Consider the following 13,663-nt stretch of genomic DNA (forward strand, 5'->3'; position numbering starts at 1 on the left):
TGAAAGAGGTTGGTGATGGGAATTTACTTACCCTTCCTAACAGGTGTGACTTCTTCTTCTTCAGACTTAGGTGGAGATGTACTCTCTTTTGCAGCAATAAAAATAAGTTGGAAAGTCATTTCAGAATGCTCAATAGTATGAAATAAGGTTATGTATGCCTCAAAGAACCTGTATTTCTGTGGTACGTTAAAATCCAATGTGATTTATTTTTTTATTAAATTAAAAGTTACAAAAAATTCTGATTCTCTTAAATACATTCCTAAAGTACATGGCAATATTTTCAACATACATAACACAGTAAATATTATTTTAGACATTAGATTTTTTTGTACATTAAAACATTTTCTGCAGTTACCTTAATCCACGTGCACATGAACAATTTATTATCTTAAAACCCCTTAATTCCTATTATGTTATTCAAAAGCAAATGTTAAAATAAAATAGATGTAAGGATAGTCTTAAAGAGACACAGACTATTCCTTAGAAGTAAATATTTCTATAAACTAGTAACTGCAATAGCACAGTAGAGCTTTATTCATGCTGGTATAACTGCCATCTTGGTTTTTCAATGCTCTCTAAGATGTCACCTCATGTTTTTTTTAATATTGTCCTCTTGTGGGAAATCTATTTTTGTACATAAACATGAAGACAATATAGATATGTACTGCTAACAGCGTTCATGTGTACAGGTTTTCAGGTTACCACATCACAGACAACTGAAAATTCTATATTGTACATTAACATCAACAGTCTTAAAATATTTTTTTAGTAATTTAAATCATTTGAATCATATTCTACTAAAATTGTTCAGGCATTCATATGATGAGATTTGTGTTCTTATTGCCATTCTGAAGAAGCATCAGATAATACAGCTTCCAAGCCTTAGCTGATCTGAACTATGGAGATCTCACTATACCAAACATGGTGAAAAAGATGAACCACTGTATAAAACTGAGTTCAAATACATGCCTCAGCATGACAATATCGATTGATCAGACTATTAGTTCCAGAATTCTGTATAGTGAAATTATCAGCACTGAAGGAGGTGTAATATTGAAAGACAAAGTAATTGTAGGAAATGCTTGAGGAAAGAACTGTATAATCTCAATCTTCTCAATCTTTTGTATTAACTGCTTTCATCTTACTTTCTTCTGATAAGAACTAGGATGATAACCAAACTCTTATTTGATTTTCAGACTGTCTGATGCAAGCTTGATTCAATATTGTTGTAAGCAAATAGATTTTATCACAATCTGGAAATTTTAACATTAACCTCAATATTAAACAACTTCTTTCCATAGAGTGTGGAAACTTCATTAATATTGTAAATAGCACACTTATCTTCATTAGCCACGTCTTAGCAACTGGAAGGGGGAAATGGGGGAACGAAGTTCTAGTACAAAAAAAAAACCAATACAGAGGGATGCTCTGTAACTCCTTTTAGGGGACATGTCAGTTTCCCACTTTGTGAGATGATACAAAATTTAGGCTTGATGTGACAAAATGGGAGAAAACAAGTGCAAAACTGATAGAAATATGAGTGAACGCCACATTTCTTTTTGGTATTTACTCAATTTGAATCCCTTTTAACTATAGAGATACACAAACTTACTTTGGTAGAACAAAACAATCTAAAACTAATACAAAATGTTGGCCATAATTGTATTCAATGTCATTACATTATTAATAGGTTGCTCTATAGCTTGAAGAGAAGTCAGTGAGCCACATTGTGTAGCAATGAGCAAACTATATTTCAGAGGGAAAAATAATACAATACTGGTACAAACTTTAACATAGATTTTCAATAAATGAAGCAACACTTCTTTGGTAAAGTTTTCTTCTAAACTCCAATCTAAAATGTTGGTATCTTCTGGCCATGAGGGACATAAAACGTGGGCTTGGTAGAACAAAATAGAACAAAACAGATACAAATTTTTGGAACAGGCTTTGTATTGAAACCAAATTTGGAGTTTAGAGTTAGCTGCTGCATTTTTTTATTCATACTAAAACATGGAATATCCAACGAAGCTTGAAGGTGAATTTTGTTGATTTGAAGAAGCAACAAGGAAACACCTCACATAGCACAATTCATTACAAGATGTTGTGAAGGCTAGTAATTTGGTTGGCTCCAGAAAGGGGATACACATTTTTTGCTGGTTTTATACCTCTTTCACGGTATGAAGATGAAATCCAGAGGGTGAAAAACTTGGAAGACTACAGTATTATATTCATGTCCTGCTCAAGTGCTTCCCAGTCATACCTGATTGATCACTGTGGAATTAATCCTTTGCTTTCCAATATCCATTTTATAAGCAGACTTGAAATTTCCTTACTTCAGTTTCTGGAAGCTTGGAAAATGCTTTGCTTTAATTTCTCCATCCAAATGAGATTTTGATGCCATATTCTTCATGGAATCTTTTTTAAAAAAATCTTCCTTGACCCATATCGTTTTGAGAAATACATAAAGTACTGTAGGTTTCGAGATCAAATTCTAAATTTTAATCTAGAAACCCCTTCATGAAAACACACGATAGTCAAAATAAAAAATATATATTCATGTTCAGACTTGGCACTTTGGTACTTGGTACTGAGCTTACACACAGTCCATATATTAATAAGATTCTTCTTACATGGCTCTCTCCTTGTTTCTTCATTTGAATGAAGACTTCTCTTGCCTTTTAAAATCATTCTCCTAACAATCTTTTGCCATCTTTCAAATTCAGGTGTTCAATGAATACTGCTTTATATTGCAAGAGTTCAGTTTTTTCTGCAACTTTGATCTTATATGTTTGTACATTAAAGTGGTCAGGAAACTAACAGTTTGCAAATTATTTTTCTTGTTCTCTCTACCTTGTTCTTAACATGAGAGAAAACATATTCAGTCCAATTAAAGTAACCACATCAAATATTTTTAAATAATTTGCTTCACATTATAAGCAGCAATGTCCTTGTGTTCAATGTAAGGAGTTTTTTTGACACTAGAAAAGTTAGCTGATTGCCAAAAACTGAAATAGATTTAAATCAGTACTTAATATAAACAGATTAAAAAATTAACTTACATTATACAATATAAGATGTAAGATAAATAATCTCAGGAAATTTAAACATGTACATATGATGCGCAGTGAATTAGATCAGTATTAAATGTTTGTTAATACTATCAAAACATAATATTTATAAAGAAATTATCTGGGAATGAGAATTATCAATGAAGTAGAATAGCAGTCCCAAGTGCTACTTAAGAAGAATGAATGTGGTATACAGACATTATGTCAGCATCTCAAACCACTACTTCAGGATTGTTCGTATCTTCCCTATAATTTAATTTATTTTAATTTTAATTTTATATTGTATTGTTTTTAAATTTTGCCTTGTAAACCGCCCTGAGTCCTTCGGGAGTAGGGCGGTATATAAACCGAATAAATAAATAAATAAATAATAGCACACATGTGGGAACTTTAATGTCTGAATTAGATCTAATTAATATAATTATTATTTTTAATATAGTATGTAATTCTGCAGATGTTTCCCAGTAGGGCAGTAAAATGGACCACCCATAGCTTAAAAAGCTACACTTTGGTGGATACTGCTGGTATACACATCTGAATTTCTAAAACAAAAAGAGGGTAAAAAGGAGATCTGTGTATGCTAACTGAAATCCAAATGACACTGAATGTTAGTCCACAAAAGTTAGGTGAAATAAGCACAGAAAAGAAGGTTGGGGCAACAAGTTCCTAAAAATATTATAATGTTCAGGAAAGGAATTAGGTTCAAGTGATATGCACTGTGAAATTATTATCCATTTGTCTTATACAATATTAACTCCCTTCTAAATTCTGCCTAGGTTAGCATCTTCCTAAGAAGTACAGTTATCCATCTGAAATGAAGCCCAGGGAAGAATAAATGTTTCCAAAATTTAACTAGCTATAGTCACATTTTTAAAAGAAATCTTCTATACTGCAAATAAGGTGGAACATGAAACAAAACTTCAATTCAGCAAACTATGCACTCAGACCTGAAACAGAATATTATAGGAAGAACAGTAGCACTATAGTAGTCAGTGATGGAATAAATCAAAGGGCATCACATTGCTCCAGAATGCAGTGGCCTATGCAGTGTTGGGCACATCTAGATTCATCCATGTTATACCTCTGTTGTGCAAGTTGCACTGGCTCCTTGTTTCCTTCAGGTGCCAATTCACAACAGTAGTTATTACCTTTAAGCCTATATGGCACAGGACCAGGTAATTTGCAGGACCATCTCTCCCTCAGGACACCTGTCTTCCCCACATATCAGATATGATAGGTATACTCTTGATCCCTTATATGCTGCCTAGGAAATGTGTCTTCTCCTGTCCTAAGGAACACCCTTCCTCCAAAGGCCAGCAGGCCCTTACCCTTTTGATATTTCAAAAAGCACTTAAGACCTGGTGGTTGAAATGAGGTTGAATGGCATGCGATAGACTTGTTGAGAGCTACATGGGAAAGTTTAGCCGTAGTGCCAGGTCTTTTTTTGTTTTAATGCTTTTCTTTCACTGTTGATATATTTTGCTTTATTTTGGGGTTGTAAGCTGCTCGAAGTCTGGTTTAAGATAAGTGGCTGTATAAATGTTTTAAATAAATTAAGTGAATAAATTTTACTGCAGATTTTAAATCTGTATTGTTCAAATTACTGTTTCAATGTAAGTTTGGTTTAAGTGAGTAGTTTTCATAAAGGTGAGTTTCATAAGGATAAGTAACTACTGACGTTCACAGATACTAATTAAATAAAACAAGATTACTTACCTTTTTAAGGACACTTTTTTTCTTTGTAGAATAAATTAATTGCAACATTTTTTAATTCTATCTCAGTCCCACTTTGTTCTGCATGCCATCATCCCCACCTACCTGTTTGTAAACACTCTCGCTTATGCCGGTCATTCCAAGCCTTGACTTTGCAGGACTTGCTGCAAGTGAAGATCTCAAAACAATGTAGACAAGGTGTAAGGGTCACACCAACAGATCGCCCACACTGGTAGCAATATTTAAAGAAGAGCAATCTGTTAAAAAAATATGGTTACAAGAAAGATTACGGACATAACATATAAACTTTTTGGAACACACACACAACAATGAAATTTGCTCAAATATTAAAAAGTTGGAATACATATGATTCTGTACATAGAGTTTTGCTTCAACACTTCTTTCTTTATATTGTCATTCTAAAGTTATTTTAATAATTTCTTCTCGTATACCCTTGCTGCCCCTTAATTTTCTAATTAAGTGCCCCAAAATTAAGCTCCCCCAATTAAAGTTCTATAGGTTTGTCAATATACAGTCAATGAGCAACTTTTACTGGTACTTATTTTCTTAATATTTTTTCAGCTAATCATTTTTACACCACACTTATAAGAAAGCTGAACACTGAATTTGAAGTTTAAAGAGATTCAGTAAGATGAATGCACAATAAACCACTTATGCATTTTATGACCAATATATATATATATATATATATTGGACAATATATATACATGTATGTATGTATGTATGTGCATGTGTATGCATATGTATATATATGTATATATGTACACACACACACACACACACACATATATATACACACACACATACATACATACACTATATATAGACAGCACACAGCAACAATATTATCGATATTTAATTTAAAATTAAAAAGGGGCTCATATTTGGATTTAGAACATCTGTTTTAGAAGCCATATGTAGACCACGTGGCTTAAAGAGAACATCATTTTGAGTTCTACAGCAGAACAAACATCCATTAGTGATGACAACAATACTAAAACCATCTACCACAGAGATAGATGTGACTAAAATTACAACAAACAAATTATATTTTGATTCATAGGACTTACTTTGATGAATCTGTTTCTAAAGGGATGCTCAAAGATTTCCTTTTTATGCCTGCAGAAGCTGAAATGCAAATATTATTATTAATATTATTGGTTTGTCACAGAGTCACTTGTTTAGATTGGATTTGCCATTTTTATCCACCCATCAAGTCCTTTCCAAGGACTTAGGATAGGCAGATGATCTTGCGTGATGGGTGTTAAAGGCATTATGGTTCATTATATAGTGAGCCAGATCTTTGTATTTGCCAGATGTAAGCTGTTCCAAATAATTCCTTTTGCGATTGACTGATGGTGATTTTATCAATACTGATGGTATTCAAATGTTGCTCCAGAAGTTTTGAGATTGCACCCAAGGCACCTATAACTATTGGTACTATCTTTCCTTTCTTTTGCCACAATCATTCTATTTCTATTTGCAGATCATTGTATTTGTGATCTTCTCCAGTTCTTTCTCTTCTCTTCTGCTGTCTCCAGGTACTGCCACATCCACGATCCAGACTTTTTTTGTCCTTCTTATCGACAATTGTTAAGTCTGGAGTGTTATATAGCAGGTGCTTGTCTGTCTGAATGCTAAATTCCCAGAACACATTACTTCTTCATTTTGTATTACTTTCAGTATTTTATGGTCCCACCAGTTCTTCCCTGTGGGCAAATGGTATGTCTTGAAAATATTCCAACACACCATTGTTGCTACTTTGTCATGCCATTGTTTATAGTCAGTCCTTGCAATCTTTGTGCAGCAGCTAACTAAGGGTCCAATACTTCTTCAGCTTCTTTGCAGAGGTGGCTTTTGCTCTCTGTTGATGTCTTCTCCAATTCTGGCTTTGGGTGCATTTGTTCTTAAGGCTTGGTCCTGTGCAGCCGTTATTAGCCCCTCTGTTTCTTTCTTCAACTTTTCTGCTCATAGCCATAGCCAGGTCCTGTAGTTATTTATTTTTCCTGCTCTTTTTTGAAGCGTACTGGCTTTGCAAAATTTTGCCTTGCCATGTCTCTTTCTTATTCTTCATTTGGTCTTTCTTGAAGGATAGTTTGTCTCTCCACAACTCAGTAAGCCCACAATACTGAGTATCCAAGCTTTAGTATATCATCTTCAGTCTCCTTCAGATATTCTTCCAATGCCCTTTTTTCTCCTTCAACTGTCTGGTGTGCTTGCAACATTCCTTATTCACCTATATCGTTGGTAAGAACAATCTATCAGCATTGCTGTGTGTATGAAGGGCATAGCTCATTGCCATTATTTTTCTGCTCTTTCTATTCAGGGCTTTTAGTTATGCTTGACTCCAGTCCTCCATTCAAGCTGTACATCTAATGACTGGAATTATCCAGGTGTTAATTGTCTTGATACTTCCTCAGCTGAGTGTTATGACCCAGATGGTCAAGACAAGGCAGGCCTCTAAAGAGTTCTTTATTTCTCTTAACCAGTGTTCCAGCCAATGGCCCTCCAACAATCAGTAAAGCTCCACCCTGATGCTACCCTGAAGGCATCCACCCTCATTCCCCCAAACAACAGCCCCTATAGTACAAAGACAGCCCACAGAGTAGGAGCATGCTCACAGGGCAAGGTCCAGTATTCCAAGTCCAATCCACCAGGCAGGATCCAGGCACAAGACAAGGACAATTGAAACAGGTCCCCGAAAAGAAGCAGTTCCAAAGCCTAAGTGAAGCAGCGGCCAAACATAGGCCACAAGAGAAGGATGGGGTCCAAAACAAAATGTGAAGAGCAATTTTCCAAGCAAGGCAAGGCAAACAGCAACAGGCACAAGAAGGGAGTGTAAGCCAAAGCAAACAATTGCTCCTAGAAAAACCAACTCCCCACGGCTTCTCAGGTTACCTCCCTCCAGGTATTCCTTGTGAGGAGGGGTGAGGTGACCTCCTCCCAAGTAGCCTTGCAGCCTTCTCTGTGCTTGCCTATGCTCCACTCTCCTGCCTTTGGATCAAGTGGAGTAGGCAGCTGTTCCTCATCAGAGGAGATTGGCTGCCTATCAGCACCACTGCCAGTCAGCAACCAATCCTCCTGGGTCTGTGCAGGCAGGCAGCTCTCCATCTGGTTGACCACATCCTCCAATGCCTGAAGGCCTGGGGCAGCATTGTCCTCAGCCCCTGGCATGCCTTCCCTGTCAGATGGTCTCAGCTCCAACTCTCCCTCCTCCTCCTCCGAACCAGCCTCTGAGGGGACCCTAACACTGAGTTTGGATTTTAAGATCTTCATTACTCTCATACTGTATTCATTTCTATCTCCCTCTTGATTATAGGGTGCTTGATGTTGTCAGCCTGAAGTATGCTCCAGTTTCTGTAGTGATCATCTTCACCCAGTCTCATTAATGTTATTTCCATAGGGTATCTTGAATTGTTCAGTTTTCACTATTTTCCCCTATTATAATTAACTGCACAGTCAACCAGATGGTTTATAATGGATTTGGTATTTTCATCCACCTATTATTAAAACTGATCTCATGAGAGCTGTTGTTGCTTTTCTAAATGCCAGAGTCAATAATTTTTTCAGAACTGTTAACAAAATTAGCCAATTTTTTAATTTAAAAAATTGAATTTCAATGTCTGAAAATGAAATTAAACATTAGAAGGATTTCATGATAAGTATCAACATCCTTAGCCTCATCTCTTTGTCTCAACACAGTATATCTTGCAAATACAAAAAATAACATATTACCACGTTCCCCAGATGTTAGGAGGAAAGTTGACAATGAATCCCAAGTTTAGGTCCATATTTTAAATAATCTGCAGCTGTAAGAAAATACCTCTGCCCTAGGTTTTCTAATCCCAGTCTAGAACTATTTCATATTGTTTTTTAAAAAAATTTAAATCTAATTTGGACTCACCAATTTTGATTCTCCTAAGTTCTTCTTCATCCCACAGTTTTTCCTTTTCAATGACACACCCACGAAGCCGATCACTGAGAAAATCCAGCATCTTTCGTCGAAATGCATAAGTATCCCTCTCTGCTGGTGACAGAGAATGGAGGGGAGTATGCAACAATCTTTTATCCTACAATACATAAGAATTGTTTTTAGTATGTAACTAGGAAATGCGCATAAAAATTATAGATAGCAATAGCAATAGCACTTAGACTTATATACCATTTCATAGTGCTTTACAGCCCTCTGTAAGCAGTTTACAGAGTCAGCATATTTCCCCCAACAATCTGGGTCCTCATTTTTACCGACCTCAGAAGGATGGAAGGTGAGAATCGAACTGCTGCCAGTTGGCAGAATTAGCCTGCAATACTGCATTCTAATCACTGTGCCACCACAACTCATATGGTCAGATAGTCAGGTAGTCCTTGAGTTATGACCATTCATTCAGCAATTTCCAAAGGTAAGACGAAGCTGAGCAAATGGTAGTAATAATTGGTCCTTATAGATCCAATCATTGCACTATCCTTATAGTCACATAATTGTGGTCTGGGCACTAGGCATCCAGATGTGATTATGACATTGCAGCAAGTTGCAGTCATGTGATTGTGATTTCTGATGTCCCAGTTTCCCACAAGAATTTATAACCTATTTCTGATAAGAACAATGTCAACTATGTGAGTTTTTTTTTACTTAATTTCTAGTTTTCCTAGCAGACATTTAGAAAGTCAGTCTCCAGAACATCCCTTTGTGCATCTTCCTATATGCAAGGAAAATAATTCATCAGTGATTCTAATCCATGCTGGCATAAATAAAAATATGACTTTAACAGACATTGATAGTATGGTTTCCTATAATGTAACAATATATTATTTGCAAGTAATTTATAAACAGAAGTGTAAAACATCAACATCCAGTGTATTTTGATGAAAACAACTACAAACAACTATCTGTCAAGACCCAGGAGCTATTTCCTAGAATCCCACCTTTCTATCCATTCTATCCATTATTCATCCTTGATAATGTAGCACTGATGTTATGTCACATGTAGATCTCTGGGCAGAAGCACTGATGGTTACTAAAGCATCTCAACTACATCCTAAGTCATCTGTATGCTTGTGAAACACAGCAGGTTTACTTAATTCAAGACAGTACCACCAAATGTTGATCAAAGTACATTGATCAAAGAAAATGAGAAAAGTTTTCAAATTTGTGGAAGTGTACATATAATACACTTCAAAATAAGCAATGTGTAAAATTCAAAAAAGAATAAGAAGTTAAGATGACATTCAAGAAAAAAGGGAAAGGGAAAGGAAATCTAAATAAATTTCATTTATAGTACGTCAACACCATTCACCATACCTTTCCATTTACATATCATCCTTGTTTCCTTCCATCACATTTACATATCTATTGCCCCATTACTTTTTTGTGCCCTCCTTATCTTGATCAAGGATCAGTTCCATCTAACCATCACTTTCTCAATCTGTCTCTTCTTCTCAATCATGCCTTCTCAGGTATTGAATCTTCATTGATTTTTTTCATATGATTAAATACACCTGAACATAGTTCTTCTGTAGTAGTTCTTTTTATATTTGATCCATTAATTCAGCACCCATTCGTATTTCACTCTCATCTTAACATAACATTTAAATTCAAGTTACCTTTAGGTTTTTCTGACATACATGATTCTCATTGAACAGTAGCAAGAATTTACAATCCTCAAAACACAGGACTGTAGATATATCATATTTTGAATTTTCAAACATGGAAAAAGATACCTGATAATATTTGAAATATGCATAGTCCACAACTGTCCCCACTGCAGTTCTACACTCATCAATAAGAGTAATTGGCATCAACATCTCTGCACCTGCTGCTATGAGAGAATCAATCTAAGTAGAGAAGAAAATAAATGTAGAACATTTAGTCATATGCAACCATTTCCACCAATGTTGCACATAGGCAAATCAATATAGTCCAACCTGAAGGCCATTGATTTATTGCCAGCATTTATACAGAAATAAGGCATAACTATACCAAATGACCAACTTTTCTTTAGGAAGATGCAAACAATTCAGTTAATGCTTACGTGTCCACACACATGCATATAAACCTAATAATGTTACTTAATTACATTAATGATATAAAAGAAAATTTGTTAATGTTTCAGTATCTTCTTCTTAAACCATTATGTTACGATGGGAAAATGAAGATAATATGTTTGTGGTGGTGCCATGTTTTTATAGTGGGTGTCAGTTTGCTTATTGTGTGGTTTGGAGGGGTTTAAAGTGGCTGATGTTGCAGCTGTAGTTAGGTTTCTGTTTTGTGGTTGTGTGTCATTATCGTTGTGGGTTCGGATTTGCTTTTGAATTGCTTTTGAATATATATTGGATTGTTAACAAAGAATTAAAGGGAGACTAATATGGCCATTTCAAACTCATTTGTTCTCATCAGTCAGCCATACCCTTCTGAGATTCGAACCTGGGCTGATTGCACATTAGGCAGTTGTGTTACCTCTCAGCCACGGGCTCTTTCTCGCTTTGTTAGCTGAGAGGCAAGGGAGATATGTATTAAGTATTTGTCCCGTGTTTGGGGCCTAGCAATGTATTCTAAAAATACTTAACAAATACTTTATACACACACACACACACACACACACAGAGAGAGAGAGAGAGAGACATGTATACATATACATAAGGTAAAGGTTCCCCTGCACATGCGTGCTAGTTGTTTCCGACTCTAGGGGCCGGTGCTCATCTCTGTTTCAAAGCCGAAGAGCCAGTGCTTGTCCAAGGACGTCTCCGTGGTCATGTGGCCGGTATGACTAGACGCCAAAGGCGCACGGAACGCTGTTACCTTCTCACCGTAGTGGTCACTATTTTTCTACTTGTATTCTTACGTGCTTTCGAACTGCTATGTTGGCAGAAGCTGGGACAAGTAACAGGCGCTCACTCTGCTACACGGCACTCGGGATTCGACCCGCCAAACTGCCAACAAGCTCAGTGTCCTAACACACTGAGCCACCGCATCCCTTTACATATACATATACACATACACACACACACACACACACACACACACACACACACACACACACATATATATATATATATATATATATATATATATATATATATATATATATATATATATATATAATTAGACTGAAAAGACAGATAGACAAATTAGAGCCATCAGTTTGCAATGCTATCTACTGTTCACTCAACCCCCTGCTCTCTCAGCCATCCAATATGCTGATCTATCCCTGTAACACTAAACATCTGTATAAGTTCTATTTCTGATTCTTTGATCCTTGGGCCTTTACAGCCTCTTTTTTCACCTTTTTCCTCTATTCATGGCATTTTCATCCTGCTTCCCCATTACAATACCTTTTATTTCATTTAGTTTTATTCCGGCAGGGGGTTAAAATAGTTTACAATCTTTATTTGGAAAAGTACCAAACATGCAAGACTTTTCTTACCAGTGCCATCTTAGTTGCTAATGTCCCACTCTGCTCATATGCAGGATTAATAACAACACACAGTGCACTTGCAAGACTTTGGCTTAAAGGTAGATTTGGATCAGCTCCACCAGCCAGAAGTTTAGCAACTGCCTAAAAGTAGGAGAAAGAAAAGAAACTCTTTTTAACATTAATATTATTGTTTCAGATCTGTGTATAATGCCTTGCCTGAGCAAATTTTGGGCAGGGCTAAAAATTGCCAACATAATATTTTTGTTAGGTATTTAAAGAGAGAAATTGGTGTCCATGAATTGGCTTCCACATTCTTAAAGCAATGATTTTATCCATTAAGGATGACCAAAATAGGGAAGGTCTACATGGTTTCAGATAAAGACACAAAACTATTTTTCCTGCTTCTCCGCTTGTTCTTGTCCTTAGCAGCTAAATATGAAGATCATACCACACTAAGGGGCTAATTAGATAGGACTGGTCTTCCAGCAGTAATGTCCTACTCTGGTGTAGCATAAGGGTTCATACTGTATGGTGAACTATAGCAAGAATATGGTGAGAAATATCTAATCTTCCTTGTTTGCAGCCAAAAGCCAAAAAAAGAAACTGCTTTGCACTGAAACTGTTTTGTAAACAGTAAACAGATGTAAACAGATTTTTTGTATATACCGTATTTTTATAAAAATAGCAAAAGTGGGTTAGAACTGGTTGAGGAAAGGATGGCACTGTCAAGCCTTTACACAGTCCACGTTAGGAGCAAGTACATGTCTTTGGCCATGGGGTACACGTTTTGACTATTACTCTAATCAGCTTCCATGGGCTGCATCAGAAAATAAATACACATTAACACAAGGATATTGTGTCATGGCATGAGAAAAAGCTATTTCTGATCTGAATCATTCCTTTGTATCATCTATTTGTTAAGGAATATCAAATAAATGTTATTTATTCATACATTTATTTCTATTTATCCATTCAATTAATACTGTTGTCTACCAGACCTATGACTCATGGTAGTATCATCCAATGCCTGAGAGAAAAGCCAGGTCTTTAGACATTTTCAGAAGGTAGGCAAGCTTTCCATATTTCAGCAAAATGCTGTGATATTAATTTTATTTGCATGTAATTTTATTGTATTTATACTTACTTTTTAATAGTTTCAATAATTTTAGGTGTATGTATTTTAGGCAGGTTTTTTTTCTGTCCTAAAGGCCGTGGTAAAGGTTTGTATTGTTACTGAATATAACACAGAACACAAAGCATGTATTTTGAAATTAATAAATCCATAATCCAATTCACAATTAAAATACAAACAAAATAATAGTTAAAAATAATTTGACATTTGTGTGGCACTGTCCATTGTCAAATGAGAACTGCAGGAAAAAGAACTCAACTTCCTCCTGCCCATGGAAATACCTCTACTATCACCAATTTCCTAAAGAGAAAAGCAAG

The 13,663-nt window shown here is 35.7% G+C and overlaps 1 protein-coding gene across 1 annotated transcript in view; it reads right to left on the reverse strand.

Moving 5' to 3' along the window:
* The window catches only part of ANKMY1 (ankyrin repeat and MYND domain containing 1), a gene marked incomplete at both ends in the record, with an annotated part of 40,417 nt that overhangs the window by 3,097 nt on the left and 23,657 nt on the right, over window positions 1-13,663 (reverse strand). Inside the window, 5 exons of the mRNA XM_083363278.1 lie at window positions 4,887-5,038; window positions 5,873-5,930; window positions 8,707-8,872; window positions 10,521-10,634; window positions 12,224-12,355. Of these exons, the coding sequence (XP_083219404.1) occupies window positions 4,887-5,038; window positions 5,873-5,930; window positions 8,707-8,872; window positions 10,521-10,634; window positions 12,224-12,355 (622 nt within the window). The remainder of the gene's footprint in view (window positions 1-4,886; window positions 5,039-5,872; window positions 5,931-8,706; window positions 8,873-10,520; window positions 10,635-12,223; window positions 12,356-13,663) is intronic.

This window comes from Vipera ursinii (genome assembly GCF_947247035.1).
Source record: "Vipera ursinii genome assembly, chromosome: 5".
Taxonomy (NCBI): Eukaryota; Metazoa; Chordata; class Lepidosauria; order Squamata; family Viperidae; genus Vipera; species Vipera ursinii.